The sequence below is a fragment of the Colletotrichum higginsianum genome, chromosome 5, assembly GCF_001672515.1.
Source record: "Colletotrichum higginsianum IMI 349063 chromosome 5, whole genome shotgun sequence".
NCBI classification, from domain to species: Eukaryota; Fungi; Ascomycota; class Sordariomycetes; order Glomerellales; family Glomerellaceae; genus Colletotrichum; species Colletotrichum higginsianum.
The window spans coordinates 2691947-2717043 of record NC_030958.1 but is presented as its reverse complement, the minus strand read 5'-3'; the positions used below and the strand labels follow the sequence as shown (position 1 = coordinate 2717043).

Below are 25097 nucleotides of genomic sequence, written 5' to 3'. Positions count from 1 at the left end.
ATAGCGCACCTGGCGATGACTTCAGGTCCAGGATGTATGCCACCCCGCCAATTTATTCAAGTTCGGATCCTCTAGCTGTTAGGCGGTTGGTTGTTTTGTAGTCTTTCAAGAACAGCACGGTAGTTGCCCTTGGAAGCTTGAATGGCACGGCCTATGAGTTTTGTATGCAACGACGCGTCGGACGGCGGAAGTTGGCCTTTTACCCAGAGGTTGGTAATCTCAGCGCGATTGGGCAAGTAGGCAACACAACAGGCAGCCAGAATACTCTCGTGTTCCAGGGAGACTGGATCCAGCACAATGGATGGCGTGTTCGTGTCGCCCTTATCTGAAGCGACAAGAGCTGCAACACCGCCTGTGACCATGTCCACACAATCAATGCCAGCATCCGCAAGAGCGGCTGCGGCAACGGTGACGCACCCACTGAGAACGTTCATCATATCCCATTCCTCGTTGCCTTGAAAATGAGAGGCTTCTCGCTCCTGATCACCTTCGATGATGGTAACAATAACATCAACGCCACTCTTGGGCCATCGGTCAGCGATGATGACTCCACGAAGAGCCGTGTCAAGGTGGACGCTGATGTCCCTTTCACTCGAGTCGCGAAGATAGCTGCGGCGTTGACGCGTAGCGAAAGGAGCGTATTTGACGTGGGTTGAGAGTACCAAATAGGGTGAGAATGGTGCAGATCGTGGGAGGGAACGAGGCCCATGAACGGTGCAGATGAGCTTCATCCCGTTGACCTTGGACTTTGAGCTCACATGACCGTAAGGCGGTTCGATTTCCATGTAGGCTGAACCCGATGCCGTCGGGGTCACGCCAGTCTTGAGGACTTGCTATGGTCAGTGTCATAAAGGGCTGATAAGGCAAGGGTGAACTTACACAAGCCCCGAATGGTATTTCCTGGCCTTGCCCGAGAGGCCGAGGTTTGGTTGCTGATATCGTAGACCGGTGGCAATGTTGCGCCGGGCGGCCCGTTGATTCTCCGCCGATCAGTCATCTTGACCTCGAGAAATACTTTGTAGTCGGTCGATGAAAAGTAAGCGGCAAGGGAGGTGTAGCCGACGCGGAGAGCTGGCCAGCGGAAGCTTTGCAGCGGTTTGAGCTGGCCGAACTTAGTATTTCCTGTAATTGCCTGCTTGTCCTTGATGGGTTGGATGTAAGTTGGCGAATGGAAAGATCCTTTTGTTCCGGCTTGGAATTATCCGGTGACAACAGGCTTCAAGGTGGGTTGAGGTGAATTTTCACCAATTGCCTCGTCGGCGGGTACCTGTTAAGCTCGTTTAGCTGCATAGGCAGTCGCACTCTGACTATTGCCCCACAACCAAGCGAGGTTGTAAGAGATATGATCCTAAACCATATAGCAATCAAATACTTCAAGCCCAAAAATTTTTGCAAGCCGTTCGATTTTCCGACTCCCTCACCCAACAAGCTCTCTGGCCGCCACAAATGAGTGACTGACGGCAGCAAAAGCGCTGCGGCCTTGAGCCCCCCAGCGAAGGCCTTCTCAACTGTAAGTTAGCAACTTCCTACATTCCTTCTTCCTACTCCATGATGTACACCATACACACCGTTCCCGCGACCTCCTGAGCGCAAGAACAAACATGCATCACCATCTGACTCGACCATTCTGGGTTTCGAACATAATCTCGCACTTGCAGTGGAAAACAAGCACTAACTGGGATTCAGGATTTCCAATCAATGGAAAGAAAGGACCTTGTCGCTCGAACATCTTCACCAGATGTGCTACATTGGGTAAGTCGACAGAATCGTTTGCTTTTACCTGTCCTTTGAAACGTCGACTATGATGAACAACCTATTCATTCAGTTCTGCTACTGAACACTGTGATGATTACCCATATACCAAAAACCTTGTCTGATACGACGTCACTACTTCTCCCCATTACGTACCGCAAAAAACGCTTTGGCTAATCAAATTGCTTCAAGCAGGAAGAGACGATGTTTGGAGCAGGAGTAACAAACTCCTGGTCCACTGCTACTCCAACTTCAGTGTCTAGCGATTTGACAACTAACAGGTAAGGATACTCTCACTCGTGCACTGCCCAAGCTGTTTGTTCTCCATCACCATGATGACCATAGCTTATCCATTCAACTATCTCATGCCAGCCGAGTCATCCTCCCACACTGGAGCTTCTCTTTGAGGGCTAGGAAGGTGGTGGAGTTGGTCCTTTCGGGGATCGTCATTTGACTTCAGTGTTTCGTCTCTCGGTTCTTCGTTCTGAAGGTCTGGGTTGCCGAGGCCGGCTTGGCTGAATGAGTAAAATCGGCTTGTCTGATCTAATGGCTTCATTGAGCTCGGGCACGACGTATATCCTATTTGTACTGATGCTAACTTTCGTCAGGTTCCCGAAAAGGTTTCAGGCTACGACTTGAAATGCTTCTATTTGACTTGCATGTCGTCACTGTGATGCTCCTGTTTCGCCTATCCAATGCTTGCGTCCTACTTTCCGCCGAGCGCCGCGTTCTGGCAGTTCCTTGGCTTCGTTAACGTGTCCACCACAATGAATGCCCCTCCCAAAACGAATGAAAGCTTGACTATCATGTGCCAGGGAGTTAATTTCCTGTCCCAAATATCACGATAGATACCTCTAAGTACTTGATGTGAAAATGTTTCCATGTTGGTGTATTCCACTGGCCAGACATGTGAATAATTGCGGGGAGTGAAAGCACTGCTCTTTCTGCCCGCCAGTGGGGGTGAGGCATTGTGGATCGCCTGCTCTCAGAAGTCAATTGAAAATGGAAGTCCCCTCCAAGTTGTCATCAGCGGAGAAGATGAGTTCGCCGACACGTCTTGAAGAATTGGCAAGTTGCCTTAGTCCGCACTCCTGAAGGGGATGCAGCTTGCTTGTTTGCGTGAACAATTCATGCACTCAATGCCAGGTCTTGCCAATTGCCGTCTGTCTAGCTCAGCCGGGCTTCCGGCTTGGAGATTCAAGCCACCAGTTTCTTCCACAGCTGCTAGATTCAGTCATGAACGTATATACATGATGACTTGTCTCGGTATGTTCCTATGAGCTGAGAAATTAATTCGAGTTCACCTTTACCCATGGCTTTTTAAGTGTGTAGATTGATTGAAGTCAGTTGGACACTGTGGTCGTTGCGATTGAAGGGAACAAGAATTGTGTGAAATCAAGTGCCGAAGAGACCAAATTTTTAGCCTATCTAAGCTCTCCCTACGTTAGCTTTCTAGGTCCTAAGGTGCTTGTCAGTAACCCATTCAATCACATCACTTCCAAGGGGTTTACTTTCCTTGCGGAGGTACCTTAGATAACAAGTACCTTCCCCTCGGGACGCGGGAGAGGGGCAAAGGCTGGGTTAGCCCCCTGGCGGAGTACATGCACTGTTCGTACAAGGGAGTGCTAGACGGGCAGGGTACCTTCGGATCGATTGGATACCAGAGTAAGTATGAAAATAAAATAATACGTAGCCAAAGCTGATGTGTTCCACGGCCAGACCCCTTACTCAGTCGCATCCTCACCACATCCATCCCAAGACGCGGCGGCGACCTTCCTCCTTTCGACGAACGACGACTGTCAAAGACACTTCGACCGTGGCCCCAAAGACCCAGCGATCAACGCTCGCTCAACAAACCCAACACAACCGCATCCTCCCAGTCGCCCGATCGCAGCCCTCGTCTCTCGTGGTTATAGATGCTCTCGTTTGCTTAGCTCTCACAATTCCCAAGGGCTGGGCAAGGTGCTTCATTGCCGTTCCAACCCTCCACCCCTTAGCTCAAGCTCGGAATTGGGAACTGAACATCCACCTCAGTGCCCTGGATGTTGCCATCGTATGCTTCCTCGGCCACCTCCAAGGTGATGCCCCGGCATCACGCCAGTGGCTACTCCAATGGATACCCACGGGGAAACACCTTCGAGATCTCCCCTCACAGGTAAAAGAAGACACTTGTGCCCCTGATGCACGCGCTTGCCCTTGTTATTTCTCGCCGTGCCTCAACTAATCCGTTGTGTTTTGATAGATACCAGCCGCGCGCATCAACACCGGCGAATCGCCGTCGTCAACGCTTACTGACCCGCCTCGTCATCGTCGTCGCTGTCGCCATCCTCCTTCTCGTTTTTGTCTGGCCCGGGGCCTCCTTGACTTCGATATTTTCTCTCGGCCTGTTGTCCGCTACCAACGAGCTTCAACTTGAGACGGTACGATACTATGATCTCGGCAATGTGCAAGGGACTGCCCGAGGTTGGGAACGCGAGGAGCGCATTCTCCTTTGCGTGCCTCTAAGGGATGCCGAACCGCATTTGCCAATGTTCTTCTCCCATTTGCGAAACTTTACCTACCCTCACCACCTCATCGACCTTGCCTTCCTCGTTTCCGACTCCAAGGATCGCACCCTCCAGGTTCTCTCCGACATGCTTGAAGAGATTCAGGCCGACGAAGACGCGAAGCAACCGTATGGAGAAATATCCATCATCGAGAAGGATTTTGGACAAAAGGTGAACCAGGACGTCGAAAGCCGCCACGGCTTTGCTGCTCAGGCGAGCAGGAGGAAGCTGATGGCGCAAGCCCGGAACTGGCTCTTGAGCGCCGCGTTGCGACCTTACCACTCATGGGTGTACTGGCGGGATGTCGACGTTGAGACGGCCCCTTTTACCATTCTTGAAGATCTCATGCGTCATAACAAGGACGTCATTGTGCCAAGTAAGCCTCGACACGCGCTGTGAGTTTGCAGGAATCTGGCTAATCAGCTCCAGATGTATGGCGCCCTTTGCCCGATTGGCTTGGCGGAGAACAGCCATACGATCTCAATTCGTGGCAAGAATCAGAGACAGCGCTGGCTCTTGCGGATACACTCGACGAGGACGCCGTGATTGTCGAAGGCTACGCCGAATATGCAACCTGGCGGCCTCACTTGGCATACCTGCGAGATCCATACGGCGATCCAGACATGGAGATGGAGATTGATGGAGTGGGCGGTGTCAGTATATTGGCCAAGGCTAAGGTGTTCCGATCCGGGGTCCATTTCCCAGCTTTCAGTTTCGAGAAGCATGCCGAAACTGAGGGGTTTGGAAAGGTAAGACAGTTCTCTCAATGGGAGAAGGGTAATAATATTAACGCCGCGTAGATGGCCAAGCGGATGGAATATACCGTGGTCGGTCTGCCGCATTACACAATTTGGCATCTTTATGAACCCAGTGTGGACGACATCAAGCATATGGAGGTACGTGGATATCCCAACTAGCAGATGGCGGGTATGGAGCTAACGTGGCACAGGAAATGGAGCAAGAGAGGCTCGCGAGAGAAAAGGAGGACGAAGAGAAGGCCGAGAAGGCCAAGAAGGTCAAGGAACAGTTCGGGGATGCAAGCAGTCAGTGGGAGAAGGACAAGTCGGATATGCAAAATCTAGTGAGTGAAGAAAAGAAGGAAGCCAAGGAAGCGAAGGGGGCCAAGGAGGCTGGAGACAAGAAGCAAGCAGCAGATATGGAGGAGACCCCGGCAAAGATGGGAAAGAAGGAGAGGAACGACGCTGCTTTTGCCAAGAAGGCAGAGAGTTGAGGACACTAACGGGGCTGGGTTGGTCGAAACGGCGGGATAGTTTGACGTTATTGGAAGTGGATGGTTTGGCCCTGTGGTCGAAGGATAGGTAGCTATCATACTTCGACGTCGCCCGAAATGATTCACGAGTCTTAGGGATGTAAGAATAGTTTTGATCTTCTGCCACGTCTCTCTTCACTGGGTGATATGCTAGTGATCCGGAAAGCGATGTCGTTGGTCTCTAGGGCACACCACTTACTGCTGTCCTTGCAACTGTGTATTATCTTGAGACGTGACAAGCAATGAGAGCGAAGACAGATTAATATGACACAGCGGCTGGTAGGGGGAAAAGACGTCACGTGGATCCACTACTGGACATGTGGAAGATATCTCGGTGAGTTGGTGGGTAAGTCGTCTAGGTACTCTGTACCTTACCAGTGAGGCAGAGTGGAGACAACGGCTGCCTGCCATGTATACCTCCTCCCGGTCTTCGGGTAGGTTTGGGGCGGGCTCAGCACTGAGCAGTCGAGGCCAATAGAGGTATCTAGGTACTTAAATACCTTGCATTCAGTGCCTGAACAGGTGAGGCCTGTCAAGGCATTGGGAGGTACCTACCTACCTAGCCTGGCAACCAGTAACAACGTGGTCAAATACATGTGTAGCTGAGCCTTACGGATACTCCATGCTAGAGCTCCATTCGCATCTGCAACCTGGTCAATTCCACGTCGGGATCCTTTTTTTGGAGAGGAAGACACCTAAATCTCCACGACACCCGAACCTGCTGACTACGAGCTCAAGGCACAGCTCTACGGATACCTGTCCTTGAAACCCCATTTCCCTTCTGATTGTATCCTACAATCGGGCAAGCAGCACGGAATTGCAAGCGACTTGGCAACCAGCCTCCTCCTAATCCTCACTGTCGGCGCCTTTCCTGTCGCCCATCACTCACGAGAGCCTCGAGCTCACCCAAGACCGAACGTTGCGCGCTCCCAAATACTGCCTCCACCACCAGATCATGAGTCGAGATGTCGATGACCTACTACACGCCGAAACGGCCTCTACCGTCGGCGCCCGTTCCAGCGTAGACCTACGCCGCACTGGGGGCACACACACGGTTGCGCCGAGAATGCAATATCGAAGTCGCCCTGTCTCGGTTGCTGTAGACCCAGTGTCTCTGGTCATGTCCGAATGTATATCAATCACGTCCGCGATTCAGAAGCATGCGCGGTCTCCCCATTCTTCCGTGTCGGCCATCTTGGGTGGGAGCCCAAACCCCATTAACCTGGGGTCCCCGAATCCTTCACCAAGGGGCACTTCCAAGACGTCGGGGGCTGGACTAGGGACAGACGGTGCCCAGGACATTGGTTCCGCCAACAGATGGGGTTTGCGTGGGAAGAAGGGCCGCAGCATACAGGACAATCCGTTAATGGCCGGCTTCGGGAAGCTTCGCCATGAGCTGGCTAGCGTTAGAGGTAGGATGTATATTCCCATGTTGCCCGACACTACATACCAAGTCTTCGCTGGGTTCATTTTGTTGACCATATCTCGCTTCAGATATCCGCTCGTTCGATGCCCTGTCTCTCCTGAATCCGTTCTTGCAGATAATTCAGACCAAAGGCACTGCTGCGCCTATAACGATTCTCACGCTGGGGGCTTTACGCAAGTTTCTGGCCTACGGCTTCATTAGTCCCACCTCTCCACGATTCGCTCTCGCAATGCAGTCTCTGTCTGCAGCAGTCACTCGCTGCCAGTTCGATGGAAGTGACGCCGGTCAGGTGGAAGTCGTTCTGCTAATGATTCTCCACCTGATGGAAGACATGATGTCGGGCCCCGGAGGCGATATTTTGAGTGACGAGAGCGTCTGCGACATGATGGGCAGGGGGCTAGCGATCTGTTCGCAGCCTCGATTTTCGCCTGTTCTGCGTCGAACTGCCGAAGCATCAATGGTCCGCATGTGCCAGATTATCTTTGAAGACGTCAAACATCTCGAAGTTGAGGCTGGGGATGAGTCAGACGCTCTTGACAAGCAGACAAGTGCCGACATGGACAGCGTCAAGATGGACCCAGTCACCAACACCGCACCAGGCTTACAAGTAACGGGTTCTGAGCAAGACGTCCGCTTATCCACGTCAAGCTCGACGCCTTTGGAGCCAAACTCCCGTTCTCAAGTAGACTCCGATTCCGGAGACAGCAAGATCGACATTGGAACAACCGTCGAGACTGAAGGTGAAGCGGACGCCGACGGTGCAGAGAGCGCTGATTCCTTGGACCTTCGTCCTTACTCCCTACCCTCCGTACGGGAGCTATTCCGGGTGTTGGTCAATTTTTTGGACCCCAACGACCGCCAGCATACGGACACGATGAGGGTTATGGCACTACGCATTATTCATGTGGCCCTCGAGGTCTCTGGACCCTCCATTGCGCGGCACCCAGCTTTGGCCGCCATCGCTGAAGACAGGCTCTGTTGCTATCTTTTCCAGCTCGTCAGGTCCGATAACATGGCCATTCTGCAAGAGTCCCTCATCGTCGCCGGAACACTACTGGCCACATGTCGTGGTGTGCTCAAGTTGCAGCAAGAACTATTTCTCTCCTATCTCGTCGCATGCCTTCACCCGTCGGTGGAGATACCTCGAGAGCCCGGCATCGACCCGTCACTGTACGCTGGTATCCCCCAGTCTCCGAAGCTCGTCAAGCCCCCACCGTCGCAAACGAGCAGTGGGCGCTCAACGCCAGTGCCGGTCAAAGACCGCCAGAAGCTTGGTCTTGAGGGCGGCGCAAGGAAGCCTGACGCAAGACAAGCAATGGTCGAACATATTGGCGTGCTGTCGAGGATGCCGACTTTCATGGCCGAGCTCTTCATCAATTATGATTGCGACGCTGATCGAGCGGATCTATGCGAAGACATGATCGGTCTTCTCTCTCGTAATGCTCTGCCGGATTCTGCAACCTGGAGCACGACGAGTGTGCCGCCACTGTGCTTGGACGCGCTGCTACGATACATCCAATTCATAGCTGAAAGGCTGGATGATGCGCCTGTTATTGATTGCTATCCTGACGCTACGGAACTGCGGGAGCAGAGACGCAAGAAGAAGATCATCATCAAGGGGACCAGCAAGTTCAACGAGAACCCCAAAGGTGGACTCGCGTATCTCGAGGCTCAAGGCATCGTCGCAGATGTCAAGGATCCAATTGCCATTGCCAAGTTCCTGAAGGGGACTTCCCGAGTGTCCAAAAAAGTTCTCGGCGAGTACCTTTCCAAGAAGGGCAGCGAGGGTGTACTGGAAGCGTACATGAACCAGTTCGATTTCTCTGAGAAACGCGTGGACGAGGCGCTCAGGGGGCTTTTGGAGACATTCAGACTGCCAGGCGAGTCTGCCTTGATCGAGAGAATCGTCACTTGTTTCGCGGACAAGTATTGTTCCAAAGCGAAGCCGACAGAGGTTGCCAATGCTGATGCCGTTTTTGTTCTGACGTACGCCATCATCATGTTGAATACTGACCAGCACAACCCTAACCTCAAGGGCCAGAAGCGCATGACTGTGGAAGATTTCGCGCGAAACTTGAGGGGGGTGAACGACGGCAAGGACTTTGCGCCCGAATATCTCCAAGAAATCTTTGACAATATCAGGACCAACGAGATAATTCTGCCCGACGAGCACGACAACAAACATGCATTTGACTATGCTTGGCGCGAGCTGCTAGTCAAATCGGAATCGGTGCGGCCGTTGGTTCTCTGCGAGACGAATATTTACGATGCCGACATGTTCGCTTCCACCTGGCGGCCCATTGTGTCCACGCTATCCTACGTCTTCATGTCCGCCACCGATGACGCAGTCTTTGCCAGAATTGTCACTGGATTCGATGAATGCGCTCGGATAGCAGCCAAGTACAAAAATACTGAGGCTCTAGACCAGATCATTTACTCTCTTAGTCACATGACGACACTGGCTACCGAGATGCCTTTCAACACAGGCTTGAACACCGAGGTTCAGGCTGGCGACAGCAGTGTCATGGTTAGCGAGTTGGCAGTCAAACTGGGAAGAGACTTTAGGGCACAGCTAGCGACTCTGGTTCTCTTCCGAGTCGTTACTGGTAACGAGGAATTGATCCAACACGGCTGGAAACACGTATGCCAACCTCGTTTGCATTCGTGATTTTACGAATTCGGCTAATGTTTCCTAGATCACTCGGATGTGGCTTAATCTCTTCGTTAATTCTTTGGTTCCCCCTTTTTTCTCCGCAGAATCTGCAGTCTTGGACATCACCCCGATTCCGCTGCAGACCCCATCCCAAGTCATTGATCGAGCGGCAAAGGCGGTGGACACGGGCTTTTTTTCTGCGTTCACCAGTTACATTTCCAGCTACGCGGCAGATGATCCACCAGAGCCCTCCGACGAGGAGTTGGAGAGCACTCTGTGCACCGTCGACTGTGTAAACTCTTGCCATATGGGCAACGTTTTCGCCAACATATCGTAAGTCGCCATGCCCAGCCAGAAAACATTGATTAACAAGTTTCATCAGCAAACTTTCACCTCAGGACTTGAAACCGTTGGTTGATGCACTGCTCGATGCGCTGCCTGAAGATCATAGCCCCACAGTCATAGTAGTGAAGTCGGAGAACGTACCAGCGGCGTCCATGAACGGACAGAACCCAATGCAGACAAGCGTTGTGTATGACCCTGCCATGGCCTACATACTCGAATTCAGCACTGTGCTCGCTCTTCGAGATCAAGACACCGTTCAGATTATCGGCAAGAGGGTCATAGAAGCACTGCAAGCGGTGCTGCGGGATGCTGGTAATTACCACTACATCATTGTCTCCAGGGCTACCTTCTACCTCCTCAAACTCTTACAGGTCAGCTACGTACGTATCTCCCCCCAACCTGTCTTATCTACAAGTCATTTGTCTCATTCATGTCGTTATTTAGGTACATGACTACATCAACGTCCCGGTTCTGCTACACACAATATCGAGCTTTGCGAAAGAAGTTCTGGCAAAGACTTCCGTCTTGATGCTCCGGGGGTTGAGGCTGTGCATCGACGAGCCCAGCCCTCTACGCAATGAAATCATGACTTCTCCAGACTTCTGGGCCATCATGCGAGCGTTGGCAGGGCGCCAGGAGTCAGCGCCACTTGTGTTTGACATCCTTGAGTTGGGTTGCGGAGGTGCACCGCCAGCGATCATTGCAGACAATTACGAAGCGGCGATTTCTTTACTTGGTGAATTTGCGTCTGGAGCTGGGCGGGCTGTGCTCGTGGAACGCAAGCTCGAAACACAGCAGCGCAAGGTACACGAAGGAACTCGCGAGAAAACAAAGTAAGCAGCGACGCGATTCACACTGGATTTTGAGCCGGACTGACTAGCCAGCAGTGTCAACGAAGCTATTACACGTGGGTCCAAGGCGGTCAACAGCATCTACAACATGACAGCACGTATCCCCTTCTTGATGAAGCAATCTCATCTAGAAAGCAACGAAGGTGAGTCAAGAGTCATGTCTATGTGGATGGCTCGGTGCTGGGACTAACGGGGTCTTCAAGCTTGGTCTGCCTACTGGCTACCTATCTTTCAGGCACTCACAACGCAATGTACAAACCCATGTCGCGACGTACGCCTCCAGGCTTTCACCTCGCTGCAGCGATCACTGCTCTCTCCCGATCTGACTTGCAGCGACCATAAGGAGTGGACAGCCATCTTTGGCGAGGTCTTGTTCCCACTAATCCATAAACTCTTGAAGCCAGAGGTCTTCTCCTCAGACCGGGACGGCATGAGCGAAATGCGGGTTCAAGCCGCATCTTTGCTGTGCAAAGTCTTCCTTCAATACCTGGTGCTGCTCTCAAAATGGGACGGAATGCTGGATCTTTGGGTTAAGATTATCGACATTATGGATCGGTTAATGAATAGTGGCCAGGGCGATAGCCTCGTAAGTTCATTCGCCCAAGTTGATCGACCGGGAGGGATGTATGCTAACGGCAAGACAACAGGAGGAGGCAGTTAGGGAAAACCTGAAGAATGTAGTTCTTTTCATGGCAAGTAGCGGCTTCCTTGTTTCTCCCACAAAAGATGCGTCGAAGGAGAACCTGTGGAACGAGACGTGGAAACGTATTGATCGTTTCCTTCCGGATTTGAAGAGCGATTTGGTTCTAGAAGAGCCCAGGAGCGAAGAAGAGCAAGCGCCAACTGAGGAGGCGAATGTATAGACTCGTATCCAGGTAGCCCTGTGTATCATTTGTTGAACGTCCGCATTTACACGTTGGCCAGCTAAGAGCAGTACGGCATACTCCAATAGCCAAGTTACCACGTTACCTTGACATTTAACAATGCGATGGCTAACACATGAGCTTGTGCGCGCCTGGGCAGCGACGGCTTTGATTATCGTGCTATACCAGGCAGCTGGCACAACAACAAGCCCAAATGAGATCGTTTGAAACGTGCATTTATTCAGTGTTAGATAAAACATGTTTTACTCCTATACCCTTGATTAGGACAGCTAGCCCGCTATTATAGTTGTCGAAAAATAATTCAACAAGTAGGCAATATTGGTGCAAAAGAATTACATACAACACCAGGTATTCGCTGGTCGTCACCGACCCAACTACTAATCCGGCCCTCACTGGCTTATCTATGGGAGAGCGGACGGGATCCCGAGTTCTCCAGTGGGTATGGTCGTATGTGAATACAAGACCTCTCAGTATTCACTATGTGGCTAAGTCCAAATCCGATACCTTACGCATCGGTACCTCGCCAGCTGTGCTTGTACCCGTGCACGTCCCACGCTCCGCAGCGATGGGGGTGTTTAACATTGGACGAGCCAGCTTGACCCTCATCGTTACATGTATCTAAGCATTTCCTCTCCCAGCCGACCGACCTGTAATTGCACTCTTTTCCCTACACAACTAAAGACATGGCTTCCGGTCTCCCCATCGCCACGTACGTGTCATTGCACTTCGACACGTCGGGCCATTGGCTGACCATCTGTGCAATAGGGTATACGTGCGAAACCTTGAGGAGCGCGTCAAAGTCGACCTGTTGAAGGGCGCGCTGCTCCAGATCTTCTCTGAGTACGGCAATGTCATCGAGATCGTTGCCAAGACGAATCTGAAGGCCAAAGGACAAGCTTTCGTTGTCTTTGCTGACCCTGAAGCCGCGCGTAAAGCCATCGAGGAGGTTCAAGGCTTTGAGTTGTTTGAGAAGCCTATGCAGCTCGCCCTCGCACGCACAAGAAGCGATGCAACCGTCAAGACGGCTGGCGATGATGAAGAGTTTGAGCTGCATAAGCGTCGTCGTCTAGCTGAAAAAGGTACTGTGGTATACGGCCATATTTCTCTTGTTTTCTTTCTTCGCGCATAGTCATCTGTGCAGAAAACCAGTACCACCTCTGCTAACTTCTTTGCCCCTTGAACAGACAAAAAGAAGGCATACGAGGCTGCTGAAGAGCAAAAGCGCCTCAAAAGGCCCGGCCCAAGCGGCGCTGTTGCACAGGACAACCGTCCTGTCAAGGCCGCTCGCGGCACTGGCCTCAAGTCCACGAATCCCTCTACGACGGCTGTCATCCCCGACGAGTATCTACCCCCGAACAAGATTCTATTCGTGCAAAATTTGCCTGAGGATTACGATGTCGACGCCGTCACAAGCATATTTGGTCGTTTCGAGGGATTCCGCGAGGTCAGATTGGTACCAGGCCGCCGCGGTATCGCTTTCGTTGAGTACGAGGGCGAACAGGGGGCCATCACGGCAAAGGAAAACACTGCGGGCATGGTCCTCGGAGACTCGCATACTATCAAGGTCACATACCAGCGGCAATAGATAGCGGGTGTGCAGTTTGGGGTGTTTTCGGTTGTCAATTACATCGGCGTATAGGTTAAGAATGAGTTCGAGAGGGTATGGATGCTTATAAGAAAGAGCGCGCGTACACCAACAACGACCCTGGCTATTGACACATGCTTCGTTATCTCTTTTCTCACTGTGCCACAGGTACGACATGCTCAGAAAATAACATCGTTATCTTCCTCTGCCGCGAGAAGGTCGTTTGGCCCGGGCGCATCACCCCTCTCCTCTGCTGCATTGGCGGCCTTTTTGGCCTTGATCTCTGCATCTGTGGCTGCGGTATCTCTCTGTTTCTTGTTCGCTACCTGCACATCTCCGTCAGAAATTGCTGCTCTCCATGTCGCGTGATTGCTATTACCTTTTTCAGTCTGTAGAACTCTTCTCGGTCCAGTTCATCCAATTCCGAGTTGATGTCTGTGACGAAGGAGTCAGATACATCTCCAGTTGTCATGCGAGTGATTCTTGGGGAGTTTCATACACTTGATGGTATTCTCTGTTCTGGGAATGATAACGTGCTCGCTTGGGAAATGGTCAGCAAATGGTTAGTACGCGCATCGTTTGAAAACTGCTCACATTGCATTCACTACATTACGTTAGTATGAGGTATCAGGGGAAACTGTCGGTTGCACAACTTACCACGTCGATTAACAACCTTGATGACTTCATCCAAAATAACAAACGCAGTCTATGTCATATTAGCCTGCGTGGTCGTCCCTAGAGACCTGAAGGCCGCGTACCTGAAGACTCGCAAGCTCGACTAAGGCCTCCACAGCACGGGCATATGTCTCGCGGCAGCGCTGGACCTGCTGACCACCTTTGCCCAGTCCGGTCAGGCCGAAGTCGTTGTTTCCTTCAGTCACGTAGCTCTCGAAGGCAGGGAGCAGAACACCCGAAACATTTTCCTGCTTGGTGCGCACCCGGAACCGAGCTGATCGCGCCGACTCCTGTATCTGATAGCCGATATCACCGCCTACGGCATACGTAACTTCGGCCAAGGAAAAGGAGGCAATTTGCATTACACGTCCCATCTTGCGCTTGGCTTCGTCGATGCGTCTTGTTATCTCTTTTGAAGAGCGATTCCTTCGTCAGCATCGTTTTTCGGGGAGAGATCGGGACTTCGAACCTCGGAATCGCCTGCGGAGCAAAACGTGTCAGTGAACCACTTCTAACATATGCGGTTCCAAGCCTCTCTGAGAACATACTTGGTCAGGGCCTCGCTCTTTCGCTTGAGCAGACTGTGGCCGGTTTCAGCACCCTTGAGCTTCGCCTTCATGATTCCCAGCGACTGGCGCGTGGGAAACACGGCCTCTCGGTCCTAAGCAAGTGCATGATGGTGTCAGCCAGCGAGCGACCTCTTTGAGCCTGGCTCATTGGAGTATGTGTGGCCTACAGGAGCACCAGACATCGTCTTTGACTGAAATGGACGGCGAAGATTGTATTGCTAATTGATCAGGAGGTATTGGCAAAAAGACGAGTGTGCTCAACACCAGAAGTTCAAAGCAAACGCAAGGTGACCGTTCAATTGAGTTGATGGGGAGCTGGAGACGTTGTTTGGCGACCTAGCCCGCGATGTTGGCTGCTCGTTGCGTCAGTGCTCGCTAAGTAGGTACCTCGACCCCTGTAGAGATGTCCTGGTCCACTGAAGGCATCTGAGGTACCCAATTCCCGCGTCAATAATTGACGGGCGGGGCAAACTTACTTACTTACTATTCCCTCTTTATTGAGGCAGCATTACTATAGCTGATATATTTATGCAATTATCTATCATGCCACTATGCAACTAAGATGAATATGCTTGGGCTTGTTGACGTGCCGAAGGAAACAGCAGACCAGCAACTTCCATCGCGAAGGAACCGATTTTTTGAGCAGGTCACGCAATGATTCACTTTTAAATTGTGTCGCTTTTCCCTCCAACTATCCAGCGTCGCGACTGGCGAGCTGTCACTGTCGTGTCTTCCTCACGGTCATTGGGCAATTGATCGAACAAAAACAAAATGCCTGCCTCAGTGCTTCTCAACGGCTCTCAGAGACGTCCAGACCTGCACCTGGTTGTAAGTGTACTGCTCCTGCCGGTGACGCTTCAAAGGTTCAACTCGGTTGCGATGGACTTCAGAAGTTGACAAACTATTCAAGGGCGACGAAGACTCCGTTTACGAGCAAGACGTCATCCGCAACCCCGGAAGCATCAAGCCATGGCTCGCCTACATCCAGTTCAAGTCGCAACATGGGACCGTACACGAGCGCGCCTTCGTGCTCGAGCGCGCCTGTCTTCAGCTCCCCCGATCATATAAGCTTTGGAAGATGGTATGTAGAGGTGCTGACATTCTACCATGAACGACGGCTGACGTTCCGACAGTATCTTACTTTTCGAGTCCAACACGTTTCGAAGCTGAACGCCAGCGTCTTTTCTGCCGAATACCGCAAGGTTAACGCCCTTTTCGAGCGCGCGCTGATCCTTTTGAACAAGATGCCTCGGATCTGGGAACTGTATCTGAAATTCCTGCTTCAACAGCCTCTTGTTACGACCACACGGCGAACTTTCGATCGGGCTCTTCGCGCACTGCCTCTCACCCAGCACAACCGAATCTGGTCTCTCTACAAGCCCTTCGCCAATTCCATTGCAGGAATCAGCGCCGTCAAGGTGTGGCGCCGCTACATGCAGATTCACCCCGAGGACGCCGAAGACTTCATAGAACTTCTCACCCAGGCGGGCTTCTACACAGAGGCCGTCAAGAAATACATGGATGTCCTCAACAATCCGCGATTCACAAGCAAGCAGGGAAAAGGGCATTACGAACTGTGGAGCGAAATGGTCGACCTGATGGTTGAACATGCGGCTGACATCGAGACTGGCCATGAGACTGGCATCGATGTAGACAGGATCGTTAGAAGCGGTATTGTCCGTTTTGCCGATCAACGAGGGAAGCTATGGTGTGGTCTGGCCACATATTGGATACGGAGGGGCAACTTCGAGCGCGCTAGGGATGTATTTGAAGAAGCTATCACCACGGTGATGACCGTCCGAGACTTCACTCTTGTTTTTGACTCATATACTGAGTTCGAGGAGTCTATCATTGGAGCTCTGATGGAGGTCGCCTCAGATCGCGCGGACAAGGGTATTGTTGACGAGGAGGCGGATTTCGAACTCGACATCAGAATGATGCGGTTCGAGCAACTCATGGACCGGAGACCTTTTCTTCTCAACGATGTCGTCCTGCGCCAGAACCCCAACAATGTGTCGGAATGGGAGAAGAGGGTTGCCCTTTGGGGCGACAACAAGTTTGAGGTGGTCCAGACGTATACGGCCGCCATCGCGACAATACAGCCAAAGAAGGCCATAGGGGCATTCCACCAGCTCTGGGCAAACTATGCCAAATTCTACGAGCGCGGGGGCGACGTACGGAACGCGCGCGTCATCATGGAGAAAGCTGTCAAGGTTCCGTTCAAGTCCGTTGCGGAACTGGCTGACATGTGGATTGAATGGGCCGAGATGGAACTGAGGAACGAAAACTTTGATGATGCCGTTCGGATCATGGCAAAGGCGGTGCAAGCGCCGAAGAGATCGACAGTTGACTATTTTGATGAGACGTTGTCACCACAGCAGCGTGTGCACAAGAGCTGGAAGCTCTGGAGCTTCTACGTGGACCTCGTCGAGAGTGTCAGCTCTCTGGAGGATACTCGGAAGGTGTACGAGCGCATTTTCGAACTGCGGATTGCTACGCCGCAAACAGTGGTCAACTACGCCAATCTGTTGGAGGAACACCAGTACTACGAGGAGTCGTTCAAAATCTACGAACGAGGCTTGGATCTCTTCAGCTACCCGGTCGCCTTTGAGCTATGGAATCTGTACCTCACAAAGGCCGTCGATCGCAAGATTGGCATCGAACGTCTGCGCGACCTCTTTGAGCAGGCTATCGAGGACTGTCCGCCCAAATTTGCCAAGGTTATTTACCTCATGTATGGCAACTTGGAGGAGGAGCGGGGTCTTGCAAGGCACGCCATGCGAATCTACGAACGCGCGACCAGGGCGGTGGCGGATGAGGACCGGGCGGACATGTTCAATTTTTACATCACCAAGTCGGCATCCAACTTTGGGCTGCCGTCGACGAGACCCATCTACGAAAAGGCCATATCCACCTTACCCGACAATGAGGCACGGGACATGTGCCTAAAGTTTGCCGACATGGAGAAGCGCCTTGGCGAGATCGATCGGGCGCGGGCTATCTATGGTCACGCGTCACAGTTTTGCGACCCACGCACCAGTCCAGACTTTTGGGCGAAATGGGAGGCGTTCGAGGTGCAGCACGGCAACGAGGACACGTTTAAGGAGATGCTGCGGATCAAGCGGAGCGTGCAGGCGCAGTACAACACCGACGTCAACTTCATCGCGTCGCAGGCCCTCGCACGCAGCCAACGGCGACCAGAGGAGTCGATCGATCCTGAGGCGGCCGATGCTATGGCAGCGCTCGAGCGACAGGCGAAGGCGCCCGTTGGGTTCGTGGCGGCCAGCGATGCCGCCAAGACAACCAACGAAGCCGAGGCACCAACTGTAACGGCAAATCCGGATGCCATCGACATCGATGACCTAGACGAGTAACATGTATCAATTTCTTCTCGGCGCGGCGGTGATTGACTAGTTTCAAGTAATACTGTGCAGACAACAGGACATCGAGACGGTTTCCAATTTCCGATCCTTCCGTTTGAGTTCGTTTCTCATTGATTCTCGTACCCAGACTCGTCGGCATCATGTTACAGCCTCACGTTCGGTCTGCAGGGTGCATCGCTCAACGTGATTGAACCGAGCAATCATTGCTCATGAAGCCGGGCGTTTCTTTCCTCGAACCTCAGCGGAGACATTCGCTTCACTTCGACGGCGTCTTTGTGTAGCCCTTCTCCGTGTGCTTCTCGTGGAAGCCAGAGGCATAATTGCGATCAACATGGCCATCACGAGAGCCGGGTGTGGCGTAGATAGAGCCTTTACGCTTCTGGAATCGGCTCGGGGGTACCTTGGAGGCGTCTGGAGAAGGCAATCATTCGGTTAGCAGCCGCCAACGCGGGGCCAGGCAGGCCTGGCAAGCAAGGAGTCAATGCTCACCCCATTCATCGGTGCTGGCTCGCCGATCTCCGGGCGATGAGGAAAGGGCGACTACAGGTTCTCCATCGGGGACGGTCGACGGAGCGCCGGCATCGACAGTGATGCTCTCGGTTTTGGTCTGTTCGTCTAAGCAGGCCATATTAGCAGGCGTTCTGTGGACGAGTAGTTGCCGACGAGCGAAACTTACTGGACATGATGAAGTCCGGTGTACTCTGTGACGAAGGTTCTTTGTGTTGATGCAGAGGCAGGCCTGCCACCGTCTCTGCCGATGCGATACTGATTGACAGGGGTTTAGGTTGAAGATCTCGTGGGTTAAATTGTGTTGAGAGGTTTTGCAGGTGGGCAGAAATTCTTGTTCGGGGGAAGAAGGCGAAGGATAGTGCGGTCCGAAGAAGAAGGGGCGAGAGGGTTTATGAAGAACTGGAACGGTCTATTGACCACTCACAACCTACTTCTTTTCCGGTAGCGTTTGGTGTGTGTCACTGGTGTCACTGGAGGCAAAAGCAAGGCGAGGGAGGAGGCACCGAGACTAAAGTACCAACAGTGTGGGCAGGTAGTTTGAGGGGGGGCGGGATGCCGTGAATGTGCACCACACTACCCCGCGACAAGGAGGCACCATGACACTTTGGGAATGTGTGAAGATGTGGAAGCTAGCTAGCTAGCAATCACCTGCCGTTTCACTTTCCCATTCACTTTTGCTTTCCCTCCTTTCCGGTTGATCAAGTTACCTTTACGCACCGGAGTGTTTGAAGCAGGGAGGTGCTATTGATGCACAGCCTGGACGGCCTTGGGTGATGGTTGCCTACGGGTGAGTCCTCTAGTCAGCTAGCTGCCGTCGTGCAATGGGGTTTGGCTCAGGGCACTTCTGGATTTGGATTTGTGAGGCGGTATGGTTGACAACGTGATGCTTTAGTAAATGATGATGCAGTCATAACCCGACTTGATGAATATCGGGGTAGGTCTGGGCAGCAGATGGGAAGAACGAAGCCAAGGCTTCAACAAGGTTGAGCGTACCAAAACCTCTCGCCGTCTTTGGCGTGCATGGCACGTGGCTCAGCTCATCTTCCTCCCACATTCCATTTGATAGGTACGTTTCTGTTTCTGGAGGTGGCGAGGAGAGCCAGCTTCATCCGGGACAATCTTAAACATCAGGACAAGAGGGAACTTTGTCTCACGGCGGGAACTATAGTACACGTATAGCATCAGCAGTGAGTAACAGGTGCACGTCCACGTACGAATAACTATGTAAGTTAGGTGGGGTATTGTTGACGTAGCTGGGTCCTCTCTTTTGTGTTTCCTCCAGTTGCACATGGGTACTCTGACATAGCATGTACAAAGAAAGGAAAAGGAGCTCAAGTCGACGAGGGAAAGACTCGATCCGGTATGGTTCTGTGGCACCTTCTCGTTGCCGTGGTTGATGTTGACGGCTGGCGAGGATCAGCGACAACGATCGCATGCCTTCCGCTATCACCTTAAACGCCATTGACGTCACACGACCAGGGCCAATCAACCAATTGAAGAAGACGACGACACTCCCTCAGCCGCCATCTATTCTATTCCGGCCGCTTACTTTTCACAGTCAAACGCATCGCGCATCCATGCAAGTGTCAGCTGTCGACCCCTTTATCGATAGTACTACCCAAACTCATTCACGTCCACAATGCTGTCTACCTAGCGTCTGCTGAAAGTCAGCACATGGTTGTAAATTTGATACTAGCTAAGCTTACCTTACCTTAACGCCGTTCTTATCTTTGTACCTACTTAATCAGGCAGGACGGGACAGCTAGGTAAGGATGAATGGCTTTCACCTTAAGCAGTTATTGACGGTGATGGCAAAACCGACGACCTGCACTTGTTCTTCAATAAACTTTTAGTGGTTATCAGCTCGGGCCTCGGTATTCATACTGGTAATACTTGGGTATCTAGATGGCAAATATTTTGTCGAGTGTGCCTTGGCAGACTCAAAGTCGGTGATGCTGTCGTTATACTCCTTTGCTGCGCATTTTATGTCGCCTTTTCCAAATGTCCTCCCTCAAATCTTTGTGTTGTTCTTATCCTTGCTTTCACCCCTTTCTCCATTATTTATAGGTCTTATCCTACTGTGTCGCATGTATCCCGTATCACTTCAGCCTGTCCCATCCTAAATTGTTACCGTGCTATCCACCGCCCTTCTGTTTACCCTTCATAGTCAGTCACTAATCCCATTAGCCCTCATCATGTCACCCAATTTTGGGTTCTGTTATACGGATATTGATCACCTTAAACCCCGCCAAAGACATTGTTAGTATGCACCCGGCCCAAGCTTCTTCTTGATTCTTCTTGAGACTAGCCTGGGCCGAGTGTGCTTACGTGCCGTTCTCTCGACAAGTGAGCAACCCATCGCATCGCTCTTCTTCCGACCATGAAATAACATTGTCTGACACGACTGCCCGTTTCAATACCAAAGCCTCATGGTCTAGGTTAGCAGCTACAACCAACAGGAGACACGGCCTCGTCTCATCTTCGGCGCAACACAACGCTGCGACAGCCTATCTTTCTTGGACAACGGCAGACCGCGTGAGTGGGATGGCGTTGCTTTGATTGCAAAGACATTAAATCTTCCGGCTTGTCAGGTCATCACGCCGGAAGGACGAGGGGTTACAAGCAGTCCAATTAAGCATTCGGTACCGATAGCCCCTATTCAGTGGGGTAGCTCCATTGACGACCCTGGAAATGGACGGTGTGCCCTGTCGAAATAACGCACAAATGATAAAGCTCTATCCATACTATAGGAGGCTAGACTGATCGAGGATAGATAGCGTTTTTGTAGCAAGCAATCAGAGAATGGAATTGTATACTATCGACGACCAGACGCAGTCAAGGCCCTCTCCAGATACATAAATGACAGGCATCAGCATCATCATCGAGTCAGCAGCCTCCTTTCATGTCTGTCCTTCCTGCATCCGCAGTTCCCTGTTTCAACCCCCATGACAGCCCTGGATCCATATTAATACGTTTAGATCTCCTCGCCGTCGGCGCGGAGCTCGGCCAGGTAGGCGGGGTCGTCCTCGGGGGCGGCTGAAGGGGTCTGGGCGCGCTTGATCATCTTCCTGAGGAGGTCGTCGGAGCGCTTGACGGCGAGCATCAAGTTGCGGCGAGCAGCAGCCGGCGTGGTGGTACCAGCCATCTGGACTGGTACAATGCCGCCGAATGGGCCGGCACGAGCGGCGTTCTGGCAGCGGACCAAGCACACGTTGGACTGGCCGGCCACTGTGCCTGTGCAGGTCTGATCGGCGGGGATGGCAGCCTTGAGAGGGAAGTCGGTCATGGCGCCCTCACGGTTGCGGGAGTTCTGACCCGGAGGAGTGGTGACCACGTTGATGTTGGTCCAGTCGGCTCCGGTACCGTCAGCGTTGATCATACAGTCATATGGGCCTGTTTTCTCCCGTGTTAGCCAGAACTTGGAGTCGACGCTAATGCTGATTCAAATCGGGTTACATACCACCACCGTCACCGTTGACCTGGTGCAGGGTCATGTCGACGGAGCCACCGGGGGAGACCTGAGGAAGCATGGTGCCAGTCTCGGCCATCATGGCCTTGGTGCCTGTCTCCAGGTTGTTGGTGCCGCCACCGACAGTTTCACCAAACGAATCAGCAGCTTCGCCCTTGAAACGAGTGCTGTCCTGCTGAAAAGGATCACGGCGGGTTCCATCACGGGGGGTGCTGGAGTCAATGCCCAGAGCCATGCCCTGTCCACCAGCATCACCGGTGGCGGCGATGATGGCAGCGTGGCCAGCAACAATGTCGGCGGTGGCCAGAAGGCCAATGGCGAAAACGCTCTTGATGGAAGCCATTGTGTTGTGAGAGAAGGTAAGTCCTGTCCGGCAGGGAAGAATTATACAATAAATGATTGGAAGGAGAGAAGTGGTCGGATGACTCAAAGACTGCTGGTTGCTGGCTGCTGGATGGGGATGAAGAAGATAAAAAAGGTTTGGGGCGGGAGGTTGGTCCTGTCTTTATAGAAAGATGACGGCCCAAGACCGCATGAGAGTCGTCTAGATATCTGAAGTCGGGACGATGGCGACGCGCCTCCGTCGCTCACTCTGCCTCTCACTCTCGTTCCTTCTGGCGCGCTCATGGCTTGCTACACCCCTTCGTATGCTCTCTTCTGATACTCATAAGGTAAGTGTATTGATCGAATATCCATCCGACGTCCCAAACAGCCAAGCCAAACATGTTTTCGGGGTGAGAGGCTCAATGCGACATGGCTATGGGGGAGGGGGGTGTTGAAGCAAACACAGAAACAGACAACGCGACGAAGACGAGGACGACGAGGGCGACGACGACGAAGAGCGACCTGTGGCAAGGCCACGGGAGCAGAGCCTCATGCGAACCTCGGGCCAAGGGCGTGGGCGACATGAGGCGACGACAAACAGGGAGAAGTATCAGAGTTCCGGAGTTGGTGTGGCCGAATGTCGGTTGGAAAGTCCGAGCCCTCGACCGGAAATCAGAACGACCCTGATCAATCCCAGCCACAATGCCACCGGGAACTCGAAAGGGACAGGCAGGGAACTTGCGCGTCTACTCTTCCACCGTCCAGGTTCGCTGGTGGATGACCCGCATGTCTGCTACCCATGTTCCGCAACGGAACAGATGCAGGTGCAGGTGCAGGTGCAGGCGCAGGCGCAGGCGCAGGTTCACACTATGTACTAACCCAATCGTCGCATCTAGAATCATGGTATGAACAATCGAGTTGGCCGATGATGGGGTGTTCGACGGACTCATATCCGATGCAATCATTTGCTTTCGGTCTACCCGAACGATTGACGGAGGTTAAATCTTATCACGCAAACAGCAGCGTGTTGTCGAAGGTCCCAGAACGTCCCAGAACGTCCCATCACTCAGAACCAAGTTGGACGGAATACCTAGGCCTTGCGGTCGGTCTCCGTAGCATGCTGGTGATTTGCTCGGCTCGCATCTGCTTGCATGCGTACCATAATCTGCACATGGGGACGATGATCAGTGTTTGTGTCTGTTCTTGCAGGTGACCCACCAGTACAGCTACATTGGTGGCCTCGTTGTTAGGCTGGCCGAGTGTGGCGAGGTGAAGCAATTGCGTGGGATCCAGACCTGCAGTAACGGCCCTGGCTAGCAACAGTAATGCCTCGTGCGTGTTTCGATGCGGAAGTGGACGGCTCTGTTTCGACCCACGACGGGAGTATCCAAACCGGATCTGTAGCCCCGGGTATGAAGTGATCGCTGCAACGGGGGTGGTGCAGGAAACGAGCCAGCAGGGGAAAGATGACGGCCCAATCGAATCTCGGATTCAACGGCAAACGCACGGGTGTAGACGATCCCTTGCCGCGATGACAAAAGTCGTGTATGGCAGCCCGCACGGATGACAAGGTCAAGCAGTCGAGTCGTGATCCGCAATCATGCAAGTTGGGCAGAGGCCGCATGGGAGACAGTAAGTAGACCTGGGCTTGCCGGCAACCAATGAGCCGGCTGTGTCTTGCGGTTTGAGTGATGATGCAGTGCGGTTAAATCATAGCCCCAAAAGGAGAATGTCCCGCCAGTCATCACGCAACGGAACGCAGAGTCGCTTGTGGTGGCACGGACTACGGGAAGGATAGCAGCAACAAAGCGGCGATGGCGACAGCAATGCGGCTGTGGTGAATCTGCCCCCAGCCATGTCTATCATGCCTATCCCCGTCCCGGACGCTCTGAGCCTTTGCTCGTAAATGGAATTGTCGCTGTTCGCTCGCTTGCAGCACAGGATGAGAAAAGCATGACATGACGGTTGCGCAACGAAATTTCAGCACCGTGTATCAGCAAGACACATGCATCGAGTTGCTGGTAGTGATACCGGACCGGACGACGTTGGAACGCGCATACAAGGAACGTGGGCCACAAATTGACGATTGGCTACCGATGCAAGGCGTTGATGCAACAGGTCAGGGAAGAGAGAGAAAATGCCGTTTCAACCCGACTCCCATCTCAAAAGAGACCGTCACACATTGTAGCAGAGCGACGGGTTCTGATCCGAGGGTGAAGGTTGAAATATGTTATTAATGGATGTCATCGCGCCACCGGAAGACGGATTGCCAGGGTTGACGTCGCGCTGGAGCACACGCCAGAAGCTGAACGAGGCTCCGTGACCATGTGTCCCTGTGGAAGATCAGCTACTCCGTTCAGGGTAAGGTAAAATAATGCCTACGAAGGCGAAGGATGAGCAAACCAGCAGGGCAAGCCCCAGTGAGACAAGTATCGTTTGGAACGGGCGGTACGAGCTGCGCACCGGCTACGATTGAAACCGACTTGCCGACCCCCCATCCCATAGTCGTGTAACCAGTCGCGCGACGAGCGCAAGCGAAAACAAGTCCCGTGGTGTTCCTGAATGCAACACCAGGGACACATCCCTGAATCGCATTTACTCCCCAAAGCCGTAGCTGACCTGCCGACTACCGATGCGCCACACATATGGAATAAAGTAGACGAACCACGTAATTATGTGCGGGAGAACAATATTAGAGAAAGCTACGAGCGTGGGGGACGGGGGGTTAAGGGTGATAAACCCGCACACTGACTATATGTACCATGCATGGTCCTTGGAACGATCCTTTTTGAGAAAGGGGGGTTGAGGCTGACGCTTGATTCAATCTGATATGGGCCAGGAGCGAGGAGACTGGA

At 52.6% G+C, this 25097-nt stretch overlaps 10 protein-coding genes across 10 annotated transcripts; 5 read left to right on the top strand and 5 right to left on the bottom strand.

Annotated features, from left to right (window-relative positions):
- Positions 1-71: 71 nt before the first annotated feature.
- CH63R_07696 (3' exoribonuclease) lies at positions 72-997 on the bottom strand (the record flags this gene model as incomplete). The annotated part of the gene is made up of 2 exons (XM_018302671.1): positions 72-829; positions 880-997. 2 exons carry the CDS (start codon positions 995-997, stop codon positions 72-74), a joined length of 876 nt encoding a protein of 291 aa, XP_018157449.1.
- Positions 998-3794: 2797 nt separating this feature from the next.
- On the top strand, positions 3795-5529 carry CH63R_07695 (Mannan polymerase ii complex anp1 subunit; the record flags this gene model as incomplete). Its single annotated transcript, XM_018302670.1, has 5 exons — positions 3795-3907; positions 3995-4674; positions 4728-5047; positions 5099-5194; positions 5248-5529. 5 exons carry the CDS (start codon positions 3795-3797, stop codon positions 5527-5529), a joined length of 1491 nt encoding a protein of 496 aa, XP_018157448.1.
- Positions 5530-6523: 994 nt separating this feature from the next.
- Positions 6524-11706, top strand: CH63R_07694 (Sec7 domain-containing protein; the record flags this gene model as incomplete). The annotated part of the gene is made up of 8 exons (XM_018302669.1): positions 6524-6980; positions 7063-9635; positions 9691-9980; positions 10030-10372; positions 10437-10825; positions 10877-10986; positions 11047-11429; positions 11491-11706. The coding sequence occupies 8 exons, from the start codon at positions 6524-6526 to the stop codon at positions 11704-11706; spliced, it is 4761 nt and encodes a 1586-aa protein (XP_018157447.1).
- Positions 11707-12410: 704 nt separating this feature from the next.
- CH63R_07693 (RNA recognition domain-containing protein) lies at positions 12411-13312 on the top strand (the record flags this gene model as incomplete). The annotated part of the gene is made up of 3 exons (XM_018302668.1): positions 12411-12436; positions 12493-12806; positions 12912-13312. The coding sequence occupies 3 exons, from the start codon at positions 12411-12413 to the stop codon at positions 13310-13312; spliced, it is 741 nt and encodes a 246-aa protein (XP_018157446.1).
- Positions 13313-13491: 179 nt separating this feature from the next.
- CH63R_07692 (ATP synthase subunit D) lies at positions 13492-14361 on the bottom strand (the record flags this gene model as incomplete). Its single annotated transcript, XM_018302667.1, has 5 exons — positions 13492-13638; positions 13692-13747; positions 13770-13826; positions 13970-14018; positions 14071-14361. The coding sequence occupies 5 exons, from the start codon at positions 14359-14361 to the stop codon at positions 13492-13494; spliced, it is 600 nt and encodes a 199-aa protein (XP_018157445.1).
- Positions 14362-14390: 29 nt separating this feature from the next.
- On the bottom strand, positions 14391-14738 carry CH63R_07691 (ATP synthase subunit D; the record flags this gene model as incomplete). Its single annotated transcript, XM_018302666.1, has 3 exons — positions 14391-14467; positions 14504-14648; positions 14724-14738. 3 exons carry the CDS (start codon positions 14736-14738, stop codon positions 14391-14393), a joined length of 237 nt encoding a protein of 78 aa, XP_018157444.1.
- A 589-nt stretch (positions 14739-15327) lies between these two features.
- Positions 15328-17930, top strand: CH63R_07690 (Pre-mRNA-splicing factor SYF1; the record flags this gene model as incomplete). The annotated part of the gene is made up of 3 exons (XM_018302665.1): positions 15328-15384; positions 15467-15637; positions 15690-17930. The coding sequence occupies 3 exons, from the start codon at positions 15328-15330 to the stop codon at positions 17928-17930; spliced, it is 2469 nt and encodes an 822-aa protein (XP_018157443.1).
- A 265-nt stretch (positions 17931-18195) lies between these two features.
- CH63R_07689 (uncharacterized protein) lies at positions 18196-18622 on the bottom strand (the record flags this gene model as incomplete). Its single annotated transcript, XM_018302664.1, has 3 exons — positions 18196-18350; positions 18429-18554; positions 18616-18622. 3 exons carry the CDS (start codon positions 18620-18622, stop codon positions 18196-18198), a joined length of 288 nt encoding a protein of 95 aa, XP_018157442.1.
- A 2801-nt stretch (positions 18623-21423) lies between these two features.
- CH63R_07688 (Cas1 appressorium specific protein) lies at positions 21424-22261 on the bottom strand (the record flags this gene model as incomplete). The annotated part of the gene is made up of 2 exons (XM_018302663.1): positions 21424-21842; positions 21910-22261. The coding sequence occupies 2 exons, from the start codon at positions 22259-22261 to the stop codon at positions 21424-21426; spliced, it is 771 nt and encodes a 256-aa protein (XP_018157441.1).
- Positions 22262-22641: 380 nt separating this feature from the next.
- CH63R_07687 (uncharacterized protein) lies at positions 22642-23120 on the top strand (the record flags this gene model as incomplete). Its single annotated transcript, XM_018302662.1, has 2 exons — positions 22642-22652; positions 22715-23120. 2 exons carry the CDS (start codon positions 22642-22644, stop codon positions 23118-23120), a joined length of 417 nt encoding a protein of 138 aa, XP_018157440.1.
- Positions 23121-25097: the final 1977 nt, after the last annotated feature.